The sequence below is a fragment of the Rhinoraja longicauda genome, chromosome 10 (assembly GCF_053455715.1).
Source record: "Rhinoraja longicauda isolate Sanriku21f chromosome 10, sRhiLon1.1, whole genome shotgun sequence".
Lineage (NCBI taxonomy): Eukaryota > Metazoa > Chordata > Chondrichthyes > Rajiformes > Arhynchobatidae > Rhinoraja > Rhinoraja longicauda.
In genome coordinates this window covers 58064835-58091945 of record NC_135962.1, presented here as the reverse complement: position 1 = coordinate 58091945, position 27111 = coordinate 58064835, and the positions used below count along the sequence as shown (strand labels likewise).

At 50.5% G+C, this 27111-nt stretch overlaps 1 protein-coding gene across 1 annotated transcript; it reads right to left on the bottom strand.

Annotated features, from left to right (window-relative positions):
- Positions 1 to 6945: 6945 nt before the first annotated feature.
- kcnk13a (potassium channel, subfamily K, member 13a) lies at positions 6946 to 27105 on the bottom strand. Its single transcript, XM_078407234.1, has 2 exons — positions 26773 to 27105; positions 6946 to 8157 (listed from the first exon to the last, which is right to left on the bottom strand). The coding sequence occupies exons 1-2, from the start codon at positions 27098 to 27100 to the stop codon at positions 7274 to 7276; spliced, it is 1212 nt and encodes a 403-aa protein (XP_078263360.1). The 5' UTR covers positions 27101 to 27105; the 3' UTR covers positions 6946 to 7273.
- Positions 27106 to 27111: the final 6 nt, after the last annotated feature.

Sequence of the window (27111 nt, the reverse complement as noted above, 5' to 3'; positions counted from 1 at the left end):
ACAACTGTCCCCCCGCCGAACAATTACTGCTGTAATCGTGATGGATGACTTTGTTTATTCGTTCTTTATTGCCCGTCGCTAACCGCCCTTGGGAAGGAGGCGATGAGTTGTCTTCACTAACGTTGTGTTCCGTCTGGTTATGGATCTCACAGTGTTGTTGGGGAACGAGCTCCGGGATTTAGACACGGGAACGATGAAATAGTTTAGTTTAGCGTGGAAAACAGGGCCTTGGGCCTACCCAGCCCGCGCCGACCAGCGATCCCCGCACACTACCACTATCCTACACACACTAGGGAGAATTTACAATTATACCAAGCCAATTAACCTACAAACCTGTACGTCTTTGGAGTGTGGGAGGAAACCGGAGCTCATAAGATCATAAGTGATCGGAGCAGAATTAGGCCATTCGGCCCGTCAAGTCTACTCCACCATTCAACCATGGCTGATCTATCTCTCCCTACTAACCCCATTCTCCTGCCATCTTTCCGTAACCCCTGACTAATCAAGAATCTATCTATCTCTGCCTTAAAAATATCCATTGACTTGGCTCCACAGCCTTCTGTGGCAAAGAATTCCACAGATTCACCACCCACTATTCAATAAGTTTCAATGAGGTCCCCCCTCATCCTCTTGAACTCCAGCGAAGTCAAAATGTCATCATGTGTTTCACCCGCAGAAAGCCCACGGGTTCATAGAGAGAACGTACAAACTCGTACAGACAGCACCCATGGTCAGGATCCAACCCATGTCCCTGGCGCTGTAAGGCAACATTCTACTGCCGTCCCTGCTCCAGAAAATAAAAAGACACAAAGTACTGGAGTAACTCAGTGGGTCAGGCAGCATCTTTGGAGGACATGGATAGATTGCGTTTGGAGCTAGGACCTATCAGAGTGACACGGTGGCGCAGTGTTAGTGTTGCTGCCTCACAGCGCCGGAGGCCCGGGTTCGTTCCTGACTACGGGTGCTGTCTGTACGGAGTTTGTACGTTCTCCCTGTGACCGCGCGGGGTTTCTCCGGGTGCTCCGGTTTCCTCCCGCCCTGCAAAGACGTGCGGGTTTGTAAGTTAATTGGCTTCGGTAAATTATCCCTAGTGTGTGGGGTACAGCTAGTGTATGGGGGTGATCAAGGGGGAGCTGGATAGAGCTCTTAAGGATAGCGGAGTCAGGGGGTATCGGGAGAAGGCAGGAACGGGGTACCGATTGAGAATGATCAGCCATGATCACATTGAATGGTGGTGCTGGCTCGAAGGGCCGAATGGCCTCCTCCTGCACCTATTGTCTATTATCATTGGTCAGCGCGGGCTCGGCGGGCTGAAGTACCTGTTTCCACACTGTATCTCCAAACTAAACTAAACTCAACTAATCTAAACTTGACCTGAACTGAATGGACTGAGAATGAGACCTGTCTGAAGAAGGGTCTCGACCCAAAACGTCACCCATTCCTTCTATCCAGCGAGGCTGCCTGTCCCACTGAGTTATAAGGTCATCAGGTCATAAGGAATAGGAATAGGATAAGGCCATTCGGCCCATCAAGTCTACTCCGCCATTCAATCATGGCTGATCTATCTCTCCCTAAAAGGGCACAAAGTGCTGGAGCAACTCAGCGGGTCAGGCAGCATCTCTGGAGAACATGGATGGGTGACCCTTTCGGGTCGGGACCCTTTCTCATTCTCAGCAGGTCGGGCAGCATCTCTGGAGAGAAGGAATGGGTGACGTTCTACAGAACATGGATAGGTGACATTTCGAGTTCGAACCCTTCTTCAGTGTAAAGGAGGGTCCTGACCCAAAACGGCAGCTATCCATATTCTCCAGAGATGATGCCCGACCCGCTGAGTTGCTCCAGCACTTTGTGTGTGTGTGTGTGTGTGTGTGTGTTTTTCCCCATAAACCAGCACCTGCAGTTCCTTGCGTCCACTTTCATCTTCGGAACCCTGCAAAATGCACAAACTGGACTTCAACGCGTGGGACAAATGGGTTTGTGTGTGCTACCCGTTGGCACATGAAGAGTTAACCTCCATGGCAATGTGGTACAAATGGAGGAGGTGTAAGTGGAACAAGATATTGAAAAGGAAGGAGGAACAATTTTCACAAATAATCCCTCGTAAATAATCAATTTAATTCAGCCTCTGCACCTGCAGAAAGAGCACGTCAAATTTAAAAAATACTTAATTAAAGCTGCTATTTCGAGATGATTCCCCCCCCCCCCTCCCCCCGAATCTCTTGAAAACATTCCTTGTCAGTGTTTATTAAGAAAGAGCCTTTAATTATCCTGTTTCCATGGAAATGGTTGAATAAGCAACTTGTTTACTGAGCTTGCCAGCTTGTTTTTATCTTTATCTCCTTCAAAGGTCATGTTCTGGTGGTGATGTGAAGAGAAGTCCATGTTAATTAAAAGCCAACACGCTCCTCCACGGGTACTCAAAGTAACCGAGATGCCCAACGCTCCGGAGTTGCTCACCATCGTCGTTCATTCCATCTTTTTCAGTCAGAGAGTTGTGAATCTGTGGAATTCTCTGCCTCAGAAGGCAGTGGAGGCCAATTCTCTGACTGCATTCAAGAGAGAGCTGGATAGAGCTCTTAAGGATAGCGGAGTCAATGGGGTATGGGGAGAAGGCAGGAACGGGGTACTGATTGAGAATGATCAGCCATGATCACATTGAATGGCGGTGCTGGCACGAAGGGCCGAATGGCCTCCTCCTGCACCTATTGTCTATTGTCTATCGATGGACCTCCTGCCTCTTCCTCCGTTGAGGAAGGGGTGGCAATGGACAACCCTTTGAGGAACAAGATGGGTCTATCAACCCGACACCAACGTCAAAGTTGGGGTGGGCTGGAAGGAAGTCAGTTTAGGCTTAGGTTTGTCGGGCAGCACAAAACCCAGCGGTATGAATGTTGATTTCTCTAATTTCAAGCAACTCCTGCATTCCCTCTCCCTCCCCCCATCTCACCTTAAACCCATGACCTGTAGACAATAGACAGTAGGTGCAGGAGGAGGCCATTCAGCCCTTTGAGCCAGCACCGCCATTCACTGTGATCATGGCTGATCATCTACAATCAGTAACCCCGTTCCTGCCTTCTCCCCATACCCCCTGACTCCGCTATCTTTAAGAGTTCTATCTAACTATCTCATGAAAGCATCCAGTGAATCGGCCTCCACTGCCTTCTGAGGCAGACAATTCCATCTCCATTCCAAATGGCCTACCCCTAATTCTGAGACTGTGGCCCCTGGTTCTGGGCTCCCCCAACATCGGGAACATGTTTCCTGCCTCTAGCATGCCCAATCCCTTAATAATCTTATATGTTTCAATAAGATCCCCTCTCATCCTTCTAAATTCCAGTGTATGCAAGCCCAGTCGCTCCAGTCTTTCAACATATGACAGTCCCGCCATCCCGGGAATTAACCTGGTGAACTTACGCTGCACGCCCTCAATAGCAAGAATATCCTTCCTCAAATTTGGAGACCAAAACTGCACACAGTACTCCAGGTGCGGTCTCACTAGGGCCCTGTACAACTGGCTCTTGATTCCCCTACTCTGGGTAAAAGACTCTGTGCATCCACCCCATCTATTCCCCCTCATGGCAGGCAGCATCTCTGGAGAACATGGATAGGTGACGTTTCCAGTCAGGGCCCTTCTTCAGACTGATTGTGGTTGGGGAGAGAAAGCTGGGGTGGGGGGGAGGGGGGGGGGGGGGGTGGTGGCGGGAGAAAGCCTGACAGGTGATAGGTGGACGCAGGTGAGGAGGGATTGTAAGACCGTAAGAGATAGGAGCAGAATGAGGCTATTCGGCCCATTGAGTCTACTCCACCATTCAATCGTGGCTGATCCATTATTTTCCCCTCTCAACCCCGTTCTCCTGCCTTCTCCCTATAAACTTTGATCCTCGCCCTGGGTGGAAGGCTGTGTACGTTCATCCCATATGGAGCTGACTGGCCAAATAGCCTGCCCTTTGACCTTTACCCATCCCACCCGTGGTTCAGGGTCAGAGGGCGGGTGGGGCAATAAAAGTTTCCCCTACCCTGGGTGAAAGACTCTGTGCATCCATCCTATCTTTAGAGATACAGCGCGGAACCAGGCCATTCGGCCCACCGAGTCCACGCCAACCAGCAATCCCCGCACACTAGCCCTATCCTACACACACTAGGGACACTTTACAGAAGCCAATTAACCTACAAACCTGCACGTCTTCGGAGTGTGGTAGGAAACCGGAGCACCCGGAGAAAACCCACAAAGTCACGAGGAGAACGTACAAACTCCATACAGACAGCAACCGTAGTCAGGATGGAACCCGGGTCCCTGACGCTGCGAGGCAGCAACTCTACCGCTGCACCACCGTGCCGCCCTATCTATTCCCCTCATGATTTTAAAGGTAAAGCTGCCTGGCCAAATAGCCTGCCCTTTAACCTCTCATCCCTCCCTCCCTCCCCCTAGGTCACAGTTGCAAGGTCAGGGTCGGAGTGGGGGGGGGGGGGTAAAATATCAACGTTGACGGTGGATAATAATCCAACATTATTTAATGAGTTTATCGGGTGGCACGGTGGCGCAGCGGTAGAGTTGCTGCCTCACAGCGCCAGAGACCCGGGTTCGATCCTGACTATGGGCGCTGTCTGGACGGAGTTTGTACGTTCTCCCCGTGACCTGCATGGGCTTTAAGGTCATAAGGAATGGGTGTAGAATTTGGCCCATCCTGTCTAATCCACCAATCAATCATGGCTGATCTATCTCTCCCTCCTAGCCCCATTCTCCTGCCTTCTCCCCTTAAACCCTGACACCCGTTCTAATCAAGAACATAAAAAATGTATTTTGTGTGTCCTGTTGCTTTTTATTGTTATGACTGTACGGCAAATGAAATTCCTCGTATGTTGCAAAACATACTTGGCTAATAAAGTATGATTATGATTGTGAATCAGTCTATCTTTGCCTTAAAAATATCCACTGAATTGGCCTCCACAGCCTGAGAAACATAGAAAATAGGTGCAGGAGTAGGCCATTCGGCCCTTCGAGCCTGCACCGCCATTCAATATGATCATGGCTGATCATCCAGCTCAGTAGCCTGTACCTGCCTTCTCTCCATACCCCCTGATCCTTTTAGCAAATAGGGCCACATCTAACTCCCTCTTAAATATAGCCAATGAACTGGCCTCAACTACCTTCTGTGGCAGAGAATTCCACAGACTCACCACTCTGTGTGAAGAAATGTTTTCTCATCTCGGTCCTAAAAGACTTCCCCCTTATCCTTAAGCTGTGACCCCTGGTTCTGGACTCCCCCAACATCGGGAACAATCTTCCCGCATCTAGCCTCTCCAACCCCTTAAGGATTTTATATGTTTCTATAAGATCCCCCCTCAGTCTTCTAAATTCCAGCGAGTACAAGCCTAGTCTATCCAGTCTTTCTTCATATGAAAGTCCCGCCATCCCAGGGATCAATCTAGTGAACCTTCTCTGTACTCCCTCTAAGGCAAGAACATCTTTCCTCAGATTAGGAGACCAAAACTGCACACAATACTCCAGGTGCGGTCTCACCAAGGCCCTGTACAACTGCAGTAGAACCTCCCTGCTCCTAAACTCAAATCCTCTTGCTATGAATGTCAACATACCATTCGCTTTCTTCACTGCCTGCTGCACCTGCATGCTTACTTTCAATGACTGGTGCACCATGACACCCAGGTCACGTTGCATCTCCCCTTCTCCTAATCATTCACCATTCAGGTAATACTCTGCTTTCCTGTTCTTGCCGCCAAAGTGGATAACCTCACATTTATCCACATTATATTGCATCTGCCATGCATTTGCCCACTCGCCTAATCTATCCAAGTCACTCTGCAGCCTCCTAGCATCCTCCTCGCAGCTAACACTGCCACCCAGCTTCGTGTCATCCGCAAACTTAGAGATGTTGCATTCAATTCCCTCGTCCAAATCATTAATATACATTGTAAATAACTGGGGTCCCAGCACTGAGCCTTGCGGTACCCCACTAGTCACTGCCTGCCATTCCGAAAAGGACCCGTTTATTCCTACTCTTTGCTTCCTGTCCGCCAACCAATTTTCTATCCACCTCAAAACTGAACCCTCAATACCGTGTGCTTTAAGTTTGTATACCAATCTCCTATGTGGGACCTTGTCGAAGGCCTTCTGAAAGTCCAAATATAACACATCAACTGGTTCTCCCTTATCCACTCTACTAGTTACATCCTCGAAAAAATCCCACAGATTCACCACCCTCTGCCCAAATAAATTCCTCCTCATCTCCGTCCTAAAACAACGTCCTTTTCTCCGAGATCTTCGTTTTCCCCCCACACTCCAAAGACGTACAGGTTTGTAGGTTAATCGGCTTGGTGAATTGTTCCTGGTGGGTGTAGGATAGTGTTAGTGTCCGGGGGATCGCTGATCGGCGTGGACTCGGTGGGCCTGTTTCTGCGCGGTGTCTCTAAAGTAAAATATTCCGTTGAGTTTGGCTGAACTCAGCCCCCCTGGGAGAAGGTGAGAGGGTGGGGATGGGTCATAGAAAACATAGAAAACATAGAAAATAGGTGCAGGAGTAGGCCATTCGGCCCTTCGAGCCTGCACCGCCACTCAATATGATCATGGCTGATCATCCAACTCAGTATCCCGTACCTGCCATCTCTCCATACCCCCTGATCCCTTTAGCCACAAGGGCCACATCTAACTCCCTCTTAAATATAGCCAATGAACTGGCCTCAACTACCTTCTGTGGCAGAGAATTCCACAGATTCACCACTCTCTGTGTGAAAAAAAACTTTCTCATCTCGGTCCTAAAAGACTTCCCCCTTATCCTTAAACTGTGACCCCTTGTTCTGGACTTCCCCAACATCAGGAACAATCTTCCTGCATCTAGCCTGTCCAACCCCTTAAGAATTTTGTAAGTTTCTATAAGATCCCCCCTCAATCTTCTAAATTCCAGCGAGTACAAGCCGAGTCTATCCAGTCTTTCTTCATATGAAAGTCCTGCCATCCCAGGAATCAATCTGGTGAACCTTCTCTGTACTCCCTCTATGGCAAGAATGTCTTTCCTCAGATTAGGAGACCAAAACTGTACACAATACTCCAGGTGCGGTCTCACCAAGGCCCTGTACAACTGCAGCAGAACCTCCCCGCTCCTATACTCAAATCCCCTCGCTATGAATGCTAACATACCATTCGCTTTCTTCACTGCCTACTGCACCTGCACGCTTGCTTTCAATGACTGGTGCACCATGCCACCCAGGTCTCGTTGCATCTCCCCTTCTCCTAATCGGCCACCATTCAGGTAATAGTTCATCTGTCCACGCTGGTCTCCACCAGCCTGTTGTTCATGATGGCGAGCGCCCCCACTCCTTCGCTGAACCCGTTGGCCCGCGCCGCCGGGGCGCCGGTCCTGGGGTGCCCACCAGCCGTCTCCATCAGCTGCTTCTGCATGATGGCCAAGGTGACCTTGTTGGCGGCCAAGAAGTCCCGGATGGAGATCATCTCCCCGGATTGGCGCCGCCCGTCGCTCTCGTTGAAGGGGTCGGGGTCGGTGGACACCTTGCCCCGGCCCGGCGTCACCGCGTTGCCCGCCGGCCGGAGGAACCTCCTCGGCAAGCGCTGGCGGCAGCGGCACTCCAGCCGCCGCAGGGTACAGTTCAGGACCTGCTTGATGACGATGGAGATGACGTTGAAGAGGGAGTAGATGCAGCAGACCCCCATGAGGATGAAGAGGAAGTTGGCCAGGCGGTAGACCTCCTGGTGGTCGTACCGCAGGTTCTGGCTGCTCACCAGGTCCCCGAAGCCGATGGTGCTGAAGGCCACGAAGCAGAAGTAGATGGAGTCCATGTAGGTCCAGCCCTCCACGGGGGTGTACATGGCCGAGGCGCAGCAGGAGATGGTCAGGGCGGCCAAGCCCAGGATCAGCATCACGCAGTAGACCGAGGGCTTCCAGCCGCTCAGGCTGTCGGCCGCGGGGCCATGGCCGCTGCCGTCCTCCCGCAGGTCCAGCTGGGGCCGCACGCCGCTCCTCCGCAGCCTCCGCTCGTGGCAGGTCTTCAGGGTGAAGGCCAGCACCGTGATCAGCCGCTCCAGGAAGAGGTTGAAGAAGAGGATGGTGGCGGCACAGCCCAGCAGCCCGTAGAAGATGAGGAAGATCTTGCCGCTCGCTGTGGCCGGGGTAGTCATCCCGAAACCTGCAGGAGAAGAAGGCACAGCGATACCAGGAATCACAGAGTGATACAGCGTGGAAACAGGCCCCTCAGAAACTCGCCAACACCGGCCAACAATGTCTCAGCTACCCTAGTCCCACCTGCCTGCGCTTGGTCCATATCCCTCCAAACCTGTCCTATTCATGCACCTGTCAACTGTTTCTTAAACGTCGGCCAACAATGTCCCAACTACCCTAGTCCCACTTTAGATTTTAGATTTAGATTTAGAGATACAGCGCAGAAACAGGCCCTTCGGCCCACCGAGTCCGCGCCGACCAGCGATCCCTGCACACTAACACTGTCCTACACCCACTTGGGACAATTTTTACATTTACCAAGCCAATTAACCTGTACGTCTTTGGAGTGTGAGAGGAAACCGAAGATCTCGGAGAAAACCCACGCAGGTCACGGGGAGAACGTACAAACTCCGTACAGACGGCGCCCGTAGTCAGGATCGAACCCGAGTCTCCGGCGCTGCATTCGCTGTAAGGCAGCAACTCTACCGCTGCGCCACCGTGCTGCCTTGCCTTATGGCACTTGGTCCATAACCCTTCAAACCTGTCCTATCCATGCACCTGTCCAACTGTTTCTTCAATGTTGGGATAGTCCCAGCCTCAACTACCTCCTCTGGCAGCTTGTTCCATACACCCACCACCCTCTGTGTGAAAAGTTTACCCCTCAGATTCCTATAAAAAAAATTCCCCTTCACCTTGAACCCGTGTCCTCTGGTCCTCGATTCACCTACTCTGGGCAAGAGACTCTGTGCGTCTACCCAATCTATTCCTCTCATGATTTTGTACACCTCTATAAGATAACTCCTCATCAATAATTGGCTTGGTAAATGTTTAAAAAAAATTGTCCTTAGTGTGTGTAGGATAGTGTTAATGTGCAGGGATCGCTGGGCGGCGCGGACCCGGTAGGCCGAAAGGGCCTGTTTCCGCGCTGTATCTCTAAACTATACTAAACATTGCAGAGAGTTGTGAATGTAGCCCAGTCCATCACACAAACCAATTCCTCCCCTCCTCCACCGACTCCATCTACACTTCACGCTGCCTCGGCAAAGCAGCCAGCATAATCAAGGACCAGTCTCACCCTGGTCATTCCCTCTTCACCCCTCTCACGTTGAACAGAAGATACAAAAGCTTGAAAGCACGCACGACTAGACTCAAGAACAGCTTCTTCTCCTCTGTTATCAGACTGCTGAACAGACCCCTCGTGTCTACTCCAGACAGCCGGAAGAAAGGTAAGAAGATAGCCAACCAAAAACGTCGCCTGTCCATGTTCTCCAGAGATGCTGCCTGACCCGCTGAGTTACTCCAGCACTCAGTGTCTTCTTTTATCATGCTCCGTAGTTCAGTTCAGAGATACAGCATGGAAACAGGCCCTTCAGCCCACTGTGTCCATACCGGCCAAACACAGGCAAGTGGGACTAGTGTAGCTGGGACATTGTTGGCCGGCGTGGGCAAGTTGGGCCGAAGGGCCTGTTTCCACACTGTAGAACTCTATGACCAGTCATTGATCACCCATTCACGCTAGTTTTATGTTGTCTCACTTTCTCATCCACTCCTTCCACACTAGAGGCAGATTTACCTACAAAACTCTTTGGGATGCGGGAGGAAACCGGAGCACCCGGAGGAAACCCATGTGGTCTAGTTTAGTTTATTGTCACCTATACTGAGGTACAGCGAAAAGCTTTTGTTACATAGAAACATTGAAAATAGGTGCAGGAGTAGGCCCTTCGGCCCTTCGAGCCAGCACCGCCGTTCAATGTGATCATGGCTGATCGTCTAAAATCAGTACCCCGTTCCAATTTTTTCCCCATATCCCTTGATTCCGTTAGCCCAAAGAGCTAAATCTAACTCTCTCTTGAAAACATCCATTGAATTGGCTTCCACTGTCTTTTGTGGCAGAGAATTCCACAGATTCACAACTCTCTGGGTGAAAAAAAAAATCTTATCTCCGTCCTAAATGGCCTCCCCCTTATTCTTAAACTGCGACCCCTGGCTCTGGACTTCCCAAATTGTGCTGAACGTTTTGTTTCCATGCTGTGGGACTCTGCGACTCTATGTCTGTATCGGTGCTGCTTCCTGCTCTCATTCGCCACGTTAATGTTGCATTGCTATCCATTCAGGGAGAACGTGCAAACTCCACACTGACAGTGCCTGAGGCCAGGATCGAACCCGGTACCCCGCTGAGTTACTCCAGCATTGTGTGTGTCCCGCCGAGTTACTCCAGCATTTTGTGTCGACAGAAGGCAGTGGAGGCCAATTCTCTGAATGCATTCAAGAGAGAGCTGGATAGAGCTCTTAAGGATAGCGGAGTCAGGGGGTATGGGGAGAAGGCAGGAACGGGGTACTGATTGAGAATGATCAGCCATGATCACATTGAATGGCGGTGCTGGCTCGAAGGGCTGAATGGCCTCCTCCTGCACCTATTGTCTATTGTCTATTGACCTTTGGTTTAAACCAGCCTCTGCACTTCCTTCCTACCCAGATCTGATTACTGCGGGTGTCAGGGGTTATGGGGAGAAGGCAGGAGAATGGAGTTTGGAGGGAGAGACAGATCAGCCATGATTGAATGGAGGAGTAGACTTGTTGGGCTGAATGGCCTAAGTCTTCTCCTATCACTTATGGCAATAGACAACAGACAATAGACAATAGGTGCAGGAGGAGGCCATTCGGCCCTTCGAGCCAGCACCGCCATTCACTGTGATCATCCACAATCAGTACCCCGTTCCTGCCTTCTCCCCATATCCCTTGACTCCGCTAACTTTATGAGCTCTATCTAGCTCTCTCTTGAAAGCATCCAGAGAATTGGCCTCCACTGCCTTCTGAGGCAGAGAATTCCACAGATTCACAACTGTCTGGGTGAAAAAGTTTTTCCTCATCTCCTTTCTAAATGGCCTACCCCTTATTCTTAAACTGTGGGCCCTTGTTCTGGACTCCCCCAACACTGGGAACATGACCTTATGATCTCAGGCGCCGTGAGGCAGCAGCTCTACCCGCTGTGCCACTGGATAGATGTAGGTTATTCTGACTGGCTGAGGTGTGGCCTCACGGTCCTCCACCAGCCCTGCCAGTAAACCTCGGCGGTCACGGTGGCGCAGCGGTAGAGTTGCTACCTTACAGCGAATGCAACGCCGGAGACCCGGGTTCCATCCCGACTACGGGTGCTGTTTGTACGGAGTTTGTACGTTCTCCCCGTGACCTGCGTGGGTTTTCTCCGAGATCTCCGGTTTCCTCCCACACTCCAAAGACGTACAGGTTTGTAGGTTAATTGACTTGGTAAATGTAAAAATTGTCCCTAGGATAGTGTTAATGTGCGGGGATCGCTGGTCGGCGTGGACCCGGTGGGCCGAAGGGCCTGTTTGCTTGCGCGCAGTATCTCTAAACTAAACCTCAGCCTGCAGTACTTAGTCTGCACCGGAATTGCTGAAGGCAACATTTTATCAGTGGGAGATTAGACTGGAGGAAGCGTGCAGATAAGTTATTGAGCTCAATGAGCTGAAGCTCTGTGCTCTTGAAGAGATCGCCCTGCAGAGATTAGACCTTGTTTTCAGGAGCAAATTGGCACGGTCACCATGGTGAATGTGCGAGCCCAAGGCCGTGGTTCTCTACACCCCCCCCCCCTACCCCCCTCTCCCCCCCCCCCCCCCCCCCCCCTCACGATCATTAAGCTGCTGCTTCATCCTCTCAACAGCCTGGTCACTGCCAACTCTTTCCCCACTGCGCTGACTCTCAGCACAGCTCAGCTCAGCGCCCCTCTCCACGCCTCTCAGTCACACAGCACGGCAACAGGCACTTTGGCCCAGCCAGCCCATGCCATGCCCCATCCATACTAGTCCCACCTGCTCACACTTTGCCCACATCCCTGACACCCAGAGCATTGTCTGCTTTAATCTGTCATTTCCACACCTTACCCTTACCATATCTGTAGTTTCCCATTCCCCTGACCCTCGGTCTGAAGACGGGACTCGACCCGAAACATTGCTTCTCTCCACAGATGCTGCCTGTCCCGCTGAGTTACTCCAGCTTTTTGTGTCCAGCCGAGAAATGAGTTCAGCTCAGAACGTTCTCACCCATCTGCCTGTCGAAACCTAAACTAAACTAACTCCGTTTCCCCGCACATAAACACTATCCTACACCCATTAGGGACAATTTTTTACATTTACCAAGTCAATTAACCTACAAACCTGCACGTCTTTGGAGTGTGGGAGGAAACGGAAGATCTCGGAGAAAACCCACGCAGGTCACGGGGAGAACGTACAAACTCCGTACAGGCGGCGCCCGTAGTAGGGGTGGTACCCGGGTCTCCGGCGCTGCAAGCTCTGTAAGGCAGCAACTCTACCGCTGCGCCACCGTGACCGCACGCGGAGTTCCTCCAGCACTTTGCTGTGTCAGTTGTTTGTTTCTTCACTTCCTCCTCCACATTTATCTCTGCAATGGTTATCTCTTAGTTGACATCATTAAAGCTACTGAGAACAGGAAACGCTGTGAGCACTCGGCAAGCTAGGCAGTAGCTTAGGAATCAACCCTGAGCCACCCACTCTCTCCACAGTTACTGCTCGATCTGCAAGGATTTTTCTGGCTCACATTACTGGCTTTCAGCATCTACTTCCGTAGAAGGCTTGGGAGGTTCGGCATCTCCCCAACGAAAAGCATTTCATCGGGATGGATCACAGAAATGGTTTGGGAACAGCTCCATCCGAGACTGCAGGGAATTGTGGACGCAGCCCAGACCATCACACAAACCAACCTCCCTTCCATTGACTCCATCTACACCTCACGCTGCCTCGGCAAGGCCAGCAGCATAATCAAGGACCAGTCTCACCCTGGCCACTCCCTCTTCTCCCCCTCTCCCATCGGGCAAGAGGTACAGAAGTGTGAAAACGCACACCTCCAGATTCAGGGACAGTTTCTTCCCGGCTGTTATCAGGCAACTGAACCACCCTACCACAACCAGAGAGCAATACTGAACTACTATCTCCCTCATTGGAGACCTTTAGATTATCTTTGATCGGACCTCACTGGATTTTATCTTGCACTAGACGTTATTTCCTTATCATGTATCTACACACTGAGAACGGCTCGATTGTAATCACGTCTAGTCTTTCTGCCAACTGGTTAGCACGCAACATGTGACAATAAACTAAACTGTGGGAATTTGCCAAACGCACCAACAAACTATAGGAGCCCGCAGTACACAATTAATATCTGTGCGGTTCATAGTCGTAGAGTCATAGAGTTGTACAAGCCCTTCAGCCCAACTGGTTCGTACCGACCAAATTAAAGGGCATAGCTTCAAGGTGAGAGGGGCAAAGTCTAAAGATGTGTGGGGCAAGTTTTTTAACACAGAGGGTGGTGGGTGCCTGGAACGCGCTGCCAGGGGTGGTGGAGGTACGGTAGTGGTGTTTAAGAGACTTTTGGATGGGCACATGGATATGCAGGGAATGGAGGGATATGGATTGTGTGCAGGCAGATACTATTTGGTCTTGGCATCATGTTCGGCACAGACATTGTGGGCCGAAGGGCCTGTTCCTGTGCTGTGCTGTGCCGTACTGTTCTATGCTCTGTGTACAGTACTGACCAAGCAGATAATGCAAAGCAGATCGAGCTATATATGGTCTTTTCAAAGTACCAGGGCGGCACAGTGACACAGCGGTAGAGTTGCTGCCACACAGCGCCAGAGACCCGGGTTTGATCCAGACTACGGGTGCTGTCTGTGCGGAGTTTGTACGTTCTCACTGTGATCTGCGTGGAATTTGTCTGGGTGCTCCCACATCCCAAGGACGTTCAGCTTTGAAGGTTAATTGGCTTCTGTAAATTGCCCTGAGTATTTAGGATGCAAAAGTGGGACAACATAGTACTAGTGTACGGGTGATCAATGGGTGGCGAGGACTCGGTGGGCCGAAGGGCCTGTTTCCATGCTGCAGCTCCAAACTGAACTAAACTCTTTTCACACAATGTGTAGGAGAAAAACTGCAGGTGCTGGTTAAAATCAAAGGTGGACACCAAATGTTGGAGTAACTCAGCGGGTCAGGCAGCATCTCGGGAGAGACGGAATGGGTGACGTTTCGGGTCGAGACCCTTCTTCAGACTGATGTCAGGGGAGGGGGCGGGACATAGATAGAATGTAGTTGGAGACAGGAAGACGAGTGGGAGAACTGGGAAGGGGGAGGGGAATAGAGAGGAAAAGCAGGGACTATCTGAAGTTAGAGTAGTCAATGTTCATACCGCTGGGGTGTAAACTATGGTGTCAGATTAGGTAAAGGGGAAGTGCAACGAGACCTTGGTGTCCTTGTACACCAGTCACCGAAAGTAAGTGTGCAGATACAGCAGGCAGTGAAGAAAGTTAGTGGCATGTTGGCCTTCATAACGAGGGAATTTGAGTACAGGAGCAAAGAAGTCCTTCTGCAGTTGTATAGGGTCTTGGAGAGACCTCGTGAACCTGGAGCATTGTGTGCAATTTTGGTCTCCTAATGGTCTACAACGTTTTTCCTATATATTTCCAAATTTGAGGAAGGACGTCCTTGGTATTGAGGCAATGCAGCGTAGGTTCACCAGGTTAATCCCTGGGATGGAGGGATTGTCATATGAGGAAAGATTGGAAAGACTAGGCTTGTGTTCACTGGAGTTTAGAAGGATGAGAGAGGATCTTATAGAGACGTATAAAATCATAAAAGGACTGGACAAGCTAGATACAGGAAAAATGTTCCCAATGCTGGGGGGGGGGGGGGGTCCAGAACCAGGGGACACAGTCTAAGAATAAAGGGGAGGCCATTTAAAACTGCAGTTTCCTTCCCTAAACACTCACTACCCTTTTTTTGTGTAAAGGTTCCCATTAAATCTTTTCCCCTGCACCTTAAACCTCTGTCCTCTGGTCCTCGATTCACCCGTCACCTACTGGATAAGTGCAGGGAGTTGTCAGGACTGAGTGAGCTGCTGTTTCACATCAGAGAGCAGTTAAACGCGGCCCACTGATCAACGCAGCAAACAGAGGCTTGGTGCAGCCTCGCTGCCGGGAGGTCTGACACTGACTGGAGTGTGGGCGTCTTACGAAAAGGTCGATGACATTAGTCAGACTGCAGGAAACCGTGGGCATTAGCAACGAAGAAACCAATGGCTTGCTGATGTGTTCATTAAAATCCCAAGCCCGCAACATAAAGGAAATGGAGCTCGATAGAGCTCTTAAGGACAGCAGAATCAGGGGGTATGGGGAGAAGGCAGGAACGTGGTACTGATTGAGAATGATCAGCCATGATCACATTGAATGGTGGTGCTGGCTCGAAGGGCCGAATGGCCTCCTCCTGCACCTATTGTCTATTGTCTAATATTCATCAGGACGAGCATGAAGGGGGATGGGCCATTCGGCCCTTTGAGGCTGTTCTGTCATTTCATGGACGCCTTCTCTCTCCTCTTCTGATCGATCCTCTTCGGATCGTTCACCTTGTTGTGGTGAAGAGGCTTGCGTGCCCCCATGATTCCCATCGGAAGCACTAGCTTCTGGTGGGGCCACCCATGGCGGTAAAGATGAGGGTCCAGACTAAGAACGATCCAACCTACAAGACCTCAACGGCAGACCAGGCAGACAAAGTTATCTTGTACTCAACGGCTGTGAAGGCGGATGAAGGCTGCCACAGATCTATCAGCTCCAATCTGAAAGACTGGAGCGACCAGGCTTGTATACACTGGAATTTAGAAGGATGAGCGGAGATCTTATCGAAACGTACAAGATTATTAAGGGGTTGGACACGTTAGAAGCAGGAAACATGTTCCCAATGTTGGGGGAGTCCAGAACAAGGGGCCACAGTTTAAGAATAAGGGGTAGGCCATTTAGAACTGAGATGAGGAAAAACTTTTTCAGTCAGAGAGTTGTGAATCTGTGGAATTCTCTGCCTCAGAAGGCAGTGGAGGCCAATTCTCTGAATGCATTCAAGAGAGAGCTAGATAGAGCTCTTAAGGATAGCGGAGTCAGGGGGTATGGGGAGAAGGCAGGAACGGGGTACTGATTGAGAATGATCAGCCATGATTACATTGAATGGCGGTGCTGGCTCGAAGGGCCGAATGGCCTCCTCCTGCACCTATTGTCTATTGTCTAATTGTCTTGGTTCCCTTGCCAGTGGAATGAGTTGATTGATTTGAGAAGGACCGTGTGCTTCTTGGAGAGCAACGTCAAGTACACCTTAAACAAACCCACGCACAGGCGTCTTCATTCCGTGAGACCGAACGTAGACCATCATCGTCGACCTGGAGGGACAGCCACCACGACGACCATCCCCTTTAACCTGATCTTTCCCCGTCTCTCGGGTGGCACGGTGGCGCAGCGGTACAACTACTGCCTTACAGACCCGGGTTCCATCCCGACTACGAGCGCCGTCTGTACGGAGTTTGTACGTTCTCCCCGTGACCTACGTGGGCTTTCTCCGAGATCTTCGGTTTCCTCCCACACTCCAAAGACGTACAGGTTTGCAGGTTAATGGGCTAGGTGTAAATGTGAAATTGTCCCTTTTGCGTGTAGGATCATATTAAAGTGCGGGGATCGCCGGTCGGCTCGGACTCGGTGGGCTGAAGGGCCTGTTTCCGCGCCGTATCTCTAAACTAAACTAAACTAAACTCTCCCAACATCACGTCTGCCACTCTCGGGTGTAAAACTCACTGCGGACTGAGCAACAGTTGCTCTTTGTGGAAGAGAGTATATGCAGTCAGAAGAAGGGTCTCGACCCGAAACGTCACCCATTCATTCTCTCCTGAGATGCTGCCTGACCTGCTGAGTTACTCCAGCATTTTGTGAATAAATACCTTCGATTTGTACCAGCATCTGCAGTTATTTTCTTACACTTATATATACGCTCCTAAGATACTCATCATGCAGAAAGAGTCTATCTTCCCCTAAGTCACCTTGGGCGGCACAGTGGCGCAGCGGTAGAGTTGCTGCCTCACAGCGTCAGAGACCCAGGTTCCATCCTGACTACGGTTGCTGTCTGTACGGAAATAGACACAAAGTGCTGGAGTAACTCAGTGAGACAGGCAGCATCTCTAGAAACCCTTCTTCAGATTGTGCGGAGTTTGTACTTCCACTCTTTGACTGCGTGGGTTTTCTCCGGGTGCTCTGGTTTCCTCCCACGCTCCAAAGACGTGCAGGTTTGTAGGTTAATTGGCATCTGCAGTCCTGAATGATCTTTATAGACAATAGGTGCAGGAGGCGGCCATTCGGCCCTTCGAGCCAGCACCGCCATTCAATGTGATCATGGCTGATCACTCTCAATCAGTACCCCGTTCCTGCCTTCTCCCCATACCCCCTGACTCCGCTATCCTTAAGAGCTCTATCTTGCTCTCTCTTGAATGCATTCAGAGAATTGGCCTCCACTGCCTTCTGAGGCAGAGAATTCCACTTTGATCAGACTCCACTGGCTTTACTCGAAGATAAACACAAAAAGCTGGAGTAACTCAGCAGGTCAGGCAGCATCTCGGGAGAGAAGGAATGGGTGACGTTTTGGGTCGAGACCCTTCTTCAGACTGACCCTTCTACTGGCTTTACCTTGCACTAAACGTTATTCCCTTATCGTGTATCTGTACACTGTGGACGGCTCGATTGTAATCATGTATTGTCTTTCCGCTGACTGGTTAGCACGCAACAAAAGCTTTTCACTGTACCTCGGTACACGTGACAATAACCTAAACTGAAACTGTACATTGTCCCTAGTGTGTGGGGTAGAACCAGTGTATGTGGGAGCGCTGGTCAGTGCAGATCGAAGGGCCTGTTTCCACGTTGTATCTCTAAACTAAACTAAACTACTGTTCCTCATAACATCCCAAAAACACCACATCGGTTTACGGATTGCAAAGAACGAAAGCCTAGCTTGTGGAACTACTTATAAGGGTCTGATGAAGGGTCTCGACCCGAAATGTCACCTGTCCATGTTCTCCAGAGATATTGCCTGACTTGTTGAGTTACTCCAGCACTTTGTGTCTTGAAAAGGAATGTTCTTCCCTTATCCTGTATCTGTTCACTGCGGACGGCTCGATTGTAATCATGTACAGGACAGGGGTGGACCCATTGGGTCCAAATCTCTCCTGCGGGCTCTCCAACATACACGGCAACCCCCGTTGGGGGCAAGCCTCTCCTGCGGGCCCGGCAACCCTCCCCCAACTGACCACCCGTGGAGCCGTTGGCGGCCGGGGCTGGTGGGCGGGCGAGGGGCGACATGGAAGGGGAGAGGGAGCCACTCACCTCGGCCCCCGGGCGGTGGAAACCTCTCCTGCAGCGGCAGCTTGGCGGCGACGGCCATCTTGTTTGACCCTCTGCACCATGGGAAGAAGGTCAGGTGCGGGGCAAGCCCGGGGGGGCGGGGGGGGAGCGCATTTATGAAAGTTTATGAAGTTAATTGCTTTAAAAAAATAACTAAACTTGATTTATTGAGACCGCGGGGGAATGGCAAGTAGGGGTGGGCCTAAAAATTGTCATGCTATCGTGTACCGTTTTGGCTGTGTTTCGAGAACAAATATACGCACAAATATACAAGGAGTTTTAGTAATATATAGATATATAGATAGATAGTTTTTCCACTGACTGGCTAGCACGCAACAAAGATTTTTCACTGTATCTGCGTACACGTGTAAATAAACTAAACTAATTGAATGGTGTAGTAGGCTCGATGGGCTGAATGGCCTAAATCTGCTCCGATGACAGATGAACCTAAATGTGCCAAATGCAGGCAGGTGGGACTAGAGCAGATGAAGCATCTTGGTTGCCATGGTTTCGTTCAGTTTAGTTTAGAGATACTCTGCGGAAACAGGCCCTTCGGCCCACCGAGTCCACACCGACCAGCCATCCCCACACGCTAACACTACCCTACACACACGATGGACAATTCACAATTATACCGAAGCCAATTAACCCCCTACAAACCTGTACGTCTTTGGAGTGTGGGGGGGATGAAACCGGAAAAAACCCACGCAGGTCACGGGGAGAACGTGCGAACTCCGTACAGACAAGCACCCGTAGTTGGGATCGAACCCGGGTCTCTGGCGCTGAGAGGCGGCAGCTCTACCCGCTGCGCCACCGTGCCGCACTCGTGACTCTGCTGGGATTTTATTTGGTGCACGGGGCAACATTTGGGTTAATGTGCAGTAGACAATAGACAATAGACACAGGAGGAGGCCATTCGGCCCTTCGAGCCAGCACCGCCATTTAATGTGATCATGGCTGATCATTCTCAATCAGTACCCCCGTTCCTGCCTTCTCCCCATACCCCCTGACTCCGCTATCCTTAAGAGCTCTATCCAGCTCTCTCTAGAATGCATTCAGAGAATTGGCCTCCACTGCCTTCTGAGTTCCACAGATTCACAACTCTCTGACTGAAAAAAGTTTTTCCTCATCTCAGTTCTAAATGGCCTACCCCTTATTCTTAAACTGTGGCCTCTTGTTCTGGACTCCCCCAACATTGGGAACATGTCTCCTGCCTCTAACGTGTCCAACCCCTTAATAATCTTATACGTTTCGATAAGATTTAATAAGTAGCCGTGTGTTTACCGAGACGGGCCCCAGGGATTTATTAACCGTTGAGGCATTGGGTGGTCCCATTAAACCAGCCTCCTGTCATCAGAAGCCCTTGAACACACGGCCCATTATCGCATGATTGGATTCGGAAACTCAGGCGGATAAACCAATCCCCGGTTTATCATTTGATGTCAGCATTAAGATTCCCCCACAGCCCCTGAGGAGTATAATCCAGGCTGGTGCGTCACTCTGTGATGTCCCCACATCTTGTCCTCTGGGGCTTTACTAAATTGCTGCTGCATCTATCGTTCCACTTGCATATTTTCCATCAGATAACCATCCAATTCTTCATCCCACATCCTCCCCCAAGCAAGCAACGTCCAAGACCACGAAGAGAGAACTTTAAATCTCTTTGCAAACAATTATGGTTTATTTTGAACGCAGGGAAAAATGTTCCCGATGTTGGGGGGAGTCCAGAACCAGGGGGGGGTCACACAGTTTAAGGGCCATTTACGACTGAGATGAGAAAAAACCTTTTCACCCAGAGAGTTGTGAATCTGTGGAATTCTCTGCCACAGAAGGCAGTGGAGGCCAATTCACTGGATGTTTTTCAAGAGAGAGTTAGTTGTAGCTCTTTGGGCTAACGGAATCAAGGGATATGGGGACAAAGCAGGAACGGGGTACTGATTTTGGATGATCAGCCGTGATCATATTGGATGGTGGTGCTGGCTCAAAGGGCCGAATGGCCTCCTCCCGCACCTATTTTCTAAGTTTCTATGAATGAGTAGGTTATCCTATAATGAGCGTTTGTCGGCACTGGGCCTGCACTCGCTGGAGTTCTGAAGAATGAGGGGAACCTCATTGAAACGTACAGAATAGCGAAAGGCTTGGATAGAGTGGATGTGGAGAGGATGTTTCCACTAGTGGGAGAGTCTAGGACTAGAGGTCACAGCCTCAGAATTAAAGGACTTTTGTTAGGAAGGAGATGAGGAGGAATTTCTTTAGAGGGCGGTGAATCTGTAGACAAACACAAAAAGCTGGAGTAACTCAGCAGGTCGGGCAGCATCTCTGTCTCCACCTATATCCTTCCTTTGTCCCACCCCCGACATCAGTCTGAAGAAGGGTCTCGACCCGAAACGTCACCCATTCCTTCTCTCCCGAGATGCTGCCTGACCTGCTGAGTTACTCCAGCATTTTGTGAATAAATGAGAAAATAAAAGGGTGCCGTTTTGGGTCGAGACCCTTCTTCAGGCTGAAAGGGAATGAGGGATATAGACGGTACTTAGGAGAAGTCCCACCTATATCTCTTGTTCCCCTTTCCCCTGACTCTCGGACTGAAGAAGGGTCTCGACCCAAAACGCCACCCATTCCTGAGATGGTCAGTTCAGTTGAGTTTATTGTCACGTGTACTGAGCTTTTTGTTGCGTGCTAACCAGCCAGCAGAAAGACAATACATGATTACAATCGATCCATTTACAATGTATAGGTACATGATAAGGGAATAACGTTTAGTGCAAGGTAAAGCCAGCAAAGTCCGATCATGGATTGTCCCGAGGGTCACCAAGAGGTAGATAGTAGTTCAGCACTGCTCTCTGGTTGTGGTAGGATGATTCAGTTGCCTGATAACAGCCGGGAAGAACCTGTCCCTGAATCTGTACGTTTTCACACTTCTGTACCTTTTGCCCGATGGGAGAGGGGAGAAGAGGGAGTGGCCGGGTCCTCTGGAAGAAAGGGATGTTCTCTCACTGCTGTTGTGGTGGCCCGTGACAAACCCGTTCACGATAGTGCCAAACCCTCGGCCCCGGAAATCCCAAGATGGCCGTGCCTCTCGAAACAAATGATAAGTGATCGCGTGTCTCAAAATCCGGATTTTTGCATCATAAGTCCAAACAAAGACTGAAGTTCCACTAATTAAACATCACAAACAGTCTGGGCTTGGCAGCCGCGCTCTGTCTAACTGGAAGTGCCCTGTCCATCTCTGGGCTGTGGGCCGCGCCAGTTTAGTTTAGTTTAGAGTTACAGCGCGGAAACAGGCCCTTCGGCCCACCGGGTCCGCGCCGCCCAGCAATCCCCGCACATTAACACCATCCTACACCCACTAGGGACAATTTTTACATTTACCAAGCCAATTAACCGAAGATCTCGGAGAAAACCCACGCAGGTCACGGGAGAACGTGCAAACTCCGTACAGACAGCGCCCGTAGTCAGGATCGAACCCGGACCTCCGGCTCTGCATTCGCTGAAAGGCAGCAATTTAACCGCTGCACCACCGTGACCGCCTTAAAAGTTTGGTTATGGATTAGAACCAGGATCTGAGGAAGTGTCTCGACCTGAAACGTCACCCATTCCTTCTCTCCAGAGATGCTGCCTGTCCCGCTGAGTTACTCCAGCATTTTGTGTCTATCTTCGGTTTATAACCATCATCTGCAGTTCCTTCATACACGCAGTTGTCAGCTTGGGTTGGGGGGGATTACATTTAGAACAAGAGTGGTCAAATCCACCATCATCCTTTTACATACAGTACATCGCTCACTCTCACTCACACTCTCCAATATCGCCCTCTCTCTCTCTTCCTCTCTCAGCCTCTCTCCCTCTCTCTCTCTCCCCTCTTGCTTTCTCTCTCTTCCTCTCTCAGCCTCTCTCTCTCTCTCTCTCTCTCCGTCTCCTCACTTTCTCCCATTCTCTTTCTCCCTCTCTCCCTCAATATCACTCTCTCTCTTTCTCTCTCGCTCTCTCTCCTCTTTCTCATTCTCTCGCCCCCCTCTCTCTCTCCTCTCTCTCTCTCCCCCCTCTTGCTTTCTCTCTCCCTCTCCCTCCCTCTCTCTCTCCCCCCTCTTGCTTTCTCTCTCTCTCCCTCTCCCTCTCTCTCTCTCCCTCTCCCTCCCTCTCTCTCCCCCCTCTTGCTTTCTCTCTCTCTCTCCCTCTCCCTCTCTCTCTCTCTTTCTCTCTCTCTCTCTCTTCCCCTCTCTCTCTCTCTCTCCCTCCCTCTCCCTCTCCCTCTCCCTCTCTCTCTCTCTCCCACCCCACACTCTCCCTTTTCCTTGCCCCGTCTCTCAATCTCTCTCTTGCCTTTTCTTTCTCCAGCACGCTCACCCCTCCCTCATTCCCCCTCCCTTTTTGTCCTCGCTATCTCTTGCTCTCTCTCTCTCTTCTTCCCTCTCTTCTTCTCCCTCTCTCCTTGCCCTCTCCCCTTTCTCTCTCTCTCTGATATTGGCTTCAGCCCTGGTTCAGTGGACACCACTAGACATAGACTCACGGAAATGTACAGTACGTTTATAGCAAAGGAGAAGGTGGCAGGAGGCTGTGGAGTCCAAGTCAGTGGGTGTTTTTAAGGCAGAGATAGAAACATAGAAACATAGGTGCAGGAGTAGGCCATTCGGCCCTTCGAGCCTGCACCGCCATTCAATATGATCATGGCTGATCATCCAACTCAGTATCCCGTACCTGCCTTCTCTCCATACCCCCTGATCCCTTTAGCCACAAGGGCCACATCTAACTCCCTCTTAAATATAGCCAATGAACTGGCCTCAACTACCTTCTGTGGCAGAGAATTCCACAGACTCACCACTCTCTGTGTGAAGAAATGTTTTCTCATCTCGGTCCTAAAAGACTTCCCCCTTATCCTCAAGCCGTGACCCCTGGTTCTGGACTCCCCCAACATGGGGAACAATCTTCCCGCATCTAGCCTCTCCAACCCCTTAAGAATTTTATATGTTTCTATAAGATCTCCCCTCAGTCTTCTAAATTCCAGCGAGTACAAGCCCAGTCTATCCAGTCTTTCCTCATATGAAAGTCCCGCCATCCCAGGGATCAATCTGGTGAACCTTCTCTGTACTCCCTCTAAGGCAAGAACGTCTTTCCTCAGGTTAGGAGACCAAAACTGTACACAATACTCCAGGTGCGGTCTCACCAAGGCCCTGTACAACTGCAGCAGAACCTCCCTGCTCCTAAACTCAAATCCTCTTGCTATGAATGCCAACATACCATTCGCTTTCTTCACTGCCAACATAGATTCTTGATGAGTACGGGTGTCAGGGGTTATGGGGAGAAGGCAGGAGAATGGGGTTAGGAGGGAGAGATAGATCAGCCACGATTGAATGGCGGAGTAGACTTGAAGGGCCGAATGGCCTAATTCTGCTCCTATCACATGATCTTACGACCATTGTTGCCTGTGCTAGCTAGACAAGAAAACTTATCCAGTTTAGTTTAGTTTAGAGATACAGCGCGGAAACAGGCCCTTCGGCCCACCGAGTCTGCGCCGACCAGCTATCCCCGCACACTATCACCGCCCTACACACACACTGGGACAATTTACACATATCAAGCCAACTAACCTATAAACATGTACGTCTTTGGAGTGTGGGAGGAAACCGGAGATCTCGGAGAAAACCCACGCAGGTCACGGGGAGAACGTACAAACTCTGTACAGACGGCACCCGTAGTCGGGATGGAACCCGGGTCTCCGGCGCTGCGAACACTGTGAGGCAGCAACTCTACCGCTGCGCAGTCCCGTCCACCTTCCCCAAGATGCAATGGCCTCACGTCATGGCTTTTTGAGTATGTTTAGATGTGAGGAGGGAGCCTGCCTTCATCACCCTCTCAGAAAGTGTGTTCCAGAGCCTGCCACCCTCTGGGGGAAAGTACATCTCTTCATTCACTCTCAACCCCCCCAATTACTTGATGTGTTTGCTACCTTTAGACAATAGGTGCAGGAGGAGGCCATTTGGCTCTTCGAGCCAGCACCGCCATTCACTGTGATCATGGCTGATCATCCACAATCAGTACCCCATTCCTGCCTTCTCCCCCATACCCCCTGACTCCGCTATCTTTAAGAGCTCTATCTAGCTCTCTCTTGAAAGCATCCAGAGAATCGGCCTCCACTGCCTTCTGAGGCAGAGAATTCCACAGATTCACAACTCTCCGACTGAAAAAGTTCTTCCTCATTTCCGTTCTAAATGGCCTACCCCTTATTCTTAAACTGTGGCTCCTGGTTCTGGACTCCCCCAAGATCGGGAACATGTTTCCTGCCTCTAACGTGTCCAACCCCTTAATAATCTTATACGCTTTGATAAGATCTCCTCTCATCCTTCTAAATTCCAGTGTACACAAGCCCAGTCGCTCCAGTCTTTCAACATACGACAGTCCCGCCATCCCGGGAATTAACCTGGTGAACCAGAGAATTCCACAGATTCACAACTGTCCGGGTGAAAAAGTTTTTCCTCATCTCCGTTCTAAATGGCCCACCCCTTGTTCTTAAACCGTTGCCCCTGGTCCTGGTTCCAACCTGCCTCATTCTGGATCCTGCACTTTTTTGTAGGGTGATGGGGTAGACAGTCAGAAACTTGTCCCCAGAAATGTGCAACACTAGAGGGCGCAGCTAGCTTTAAAAGGTGAGAGGGGGAAAGTTTAAAAGAGATGGGTGGGGCAGGTTTTTTTTACACAGATGAGATCTGTTTAGCTAGGCGCAATGTTCAGCAGAGACCGTGTGGGTTGAAGGGCCTGTTCCTGTGCTGGACTGTTCTATGTTTATGTTCCCTTTGACCCTGGGTGGCGCGGTGGCGCACAGCACCGGAGACCCGGGTTCGATCCCGACTACGGGCGCTGTCTGTACGGAGTTTGCACGTAATCCCCGTGACCTGCGTGGGTTTTCTCCGGGTGCCAGAATTAGGCCCTTCGGCCCATCAAGTCCACTCCGCCATTCAATCGCGGCCGATCTTTCTCTCACCTCCGAACCCCATTCTCCTGCCTTCTCCCCATAACCCTTGATCATGAATCTATCCACCTCTGCCTTAAAATATCCACTGACTTGGCCTCCACAGCCTTCAGTGGCAATGAGTTCCACAGATTCACCGCCCTCTGACTAAAGAAATTCCTCCTCATCTCCTTCCTAAAAGAACGTCCTTTAATTCTGAGGCTGTGTCCTCTGGTCCCAGACTCTCCGACCAGTGGAAACATCCTCTCCACATCCACTCTCTCCTGCCTGAAGAAAGGTCTCGACCAGAAACGCCACCTATCCATGTGCTCCAGAGATGCTGCCTGTCCCTGACGCTGAGTTACTCCAGCACCTTGTGTCCAGATCTCCACTCTATCCAGACCTGGAGCAGACAGAGAGAGACAGAGAGAGGGACAGAGAGAGAGACAGAGAGAGAGAGACAGAGAGACAGAGAGAGAGAGACAGAGAGACAGACAGAGAGAGACAGAGAGAGAGACAGAGAGAGAAAGGAAGACAGAAGAGATCTTGGCAACCAAGAGAAAATAGAATATGCAGTCACTGTTTGACAGATGAGGTTGAAAACAGAGATGCACTTCCTCTTAAAATGTAAAAAATCCGATTAAATTAGAAAAATATATTTTGAAAAACTCAGTCTGGCGACCCCAGATTTTAAAGAACTAGACGATATATCCTTGACGAAGGAAATACGGCACATCTTGGCACACAATACGTAACAGCATGCCACAACCTGAGAGACAGTGAATGACCAACATGTACACATACACTCATACACAAATTGACACTAAGGAAATTAATATCGACCTGCTAAACATGCTACTTTGCTGTACTGTTTACAACTGCAAGAACCAGTAGCAATCAATAAAAGGCTATAAATGTATTGCGTGAATATATATATATATATGTACAAAGGCATATGGACCCATGCATTGTATACTTGTTTTTATATTCATGCATTTTAAATATGTATGTTATGTTCCATACTTTGGTAAATATAATGATGTATGTTATCATGCCAATAAAGTATTTTAAATTGAAAATTGAAATTGAAATTGACAGAGAGAGAGAGAGAGAGAGAGAGAGAGACAGAGAGAGAGGGAGAGGGAGGGAGGGAGGGAGAGGGAGAGAGAGATGGGGGGAGAGAGAGAGAGAGTGAGGGAGAGGGAGAGAGGGGGAGAGAGGGGGGGAGAGAGAGAGAGAGAGAGAGAGAGAGAGAGAGAGGGAGAGAGAGGGAGAGAGAGGGAGAGAGAGGGAGAGAGAGGGAGAGAGAGGGAGAGAGAGAGAGGGAGAGAGAGGGAGAGAGAGGGAGAGAGAGGGAGAGAGAGGGAGAGAGAGGGAGAGAGAGGAAGAGAGAGGGACCATTTGCTTACCGATGGTGGACACCACAGTGCCCACGAAGTAGAAGGAGCCGGCGAAGTCCCACCTTGGGCGCGTCTCGTCCACTCTGACCCCGGCCATCCCGGCCTCCTCGTACTGCCTGAGGAAGACGCTGAGCTGGGCCCTGCTGACGTTGTACCTGCGGCTGAAGTTCTCCCTCCTCTGTAGCCACTGGCGTTGGGCTTCCTTCTCCCTGTCCCGCTCCATGGCTGAGAACACGGCCGCCCCGCACAGCAGGTAGCAGCCGATCAGCAGGGCCAGCAGAGCGAAGCGGGCGTTGTCCTCGTTCAGGTGGCAACAGCAGCTGCGCCGGGCAGCCATCTTCCCCCTGG

Excerpts from the sequence above, each read along its gene's own strand:
- kcnk13a (XM_078407234.1), bottom strand. The coding sequence starts at position 27,100 with ATGGCTGCCCGGCGCAGCTGCTGTTGCCACCTGAACGAGGACAACGCC. Across the intron at positions 8,158-26,772 it reads CACTGTGGTGTCCACCATCG|GTTTCGGGATGACTACCCCG; the intron begins GTAAGCAAATGG and ends CTTCTCCTGCAG.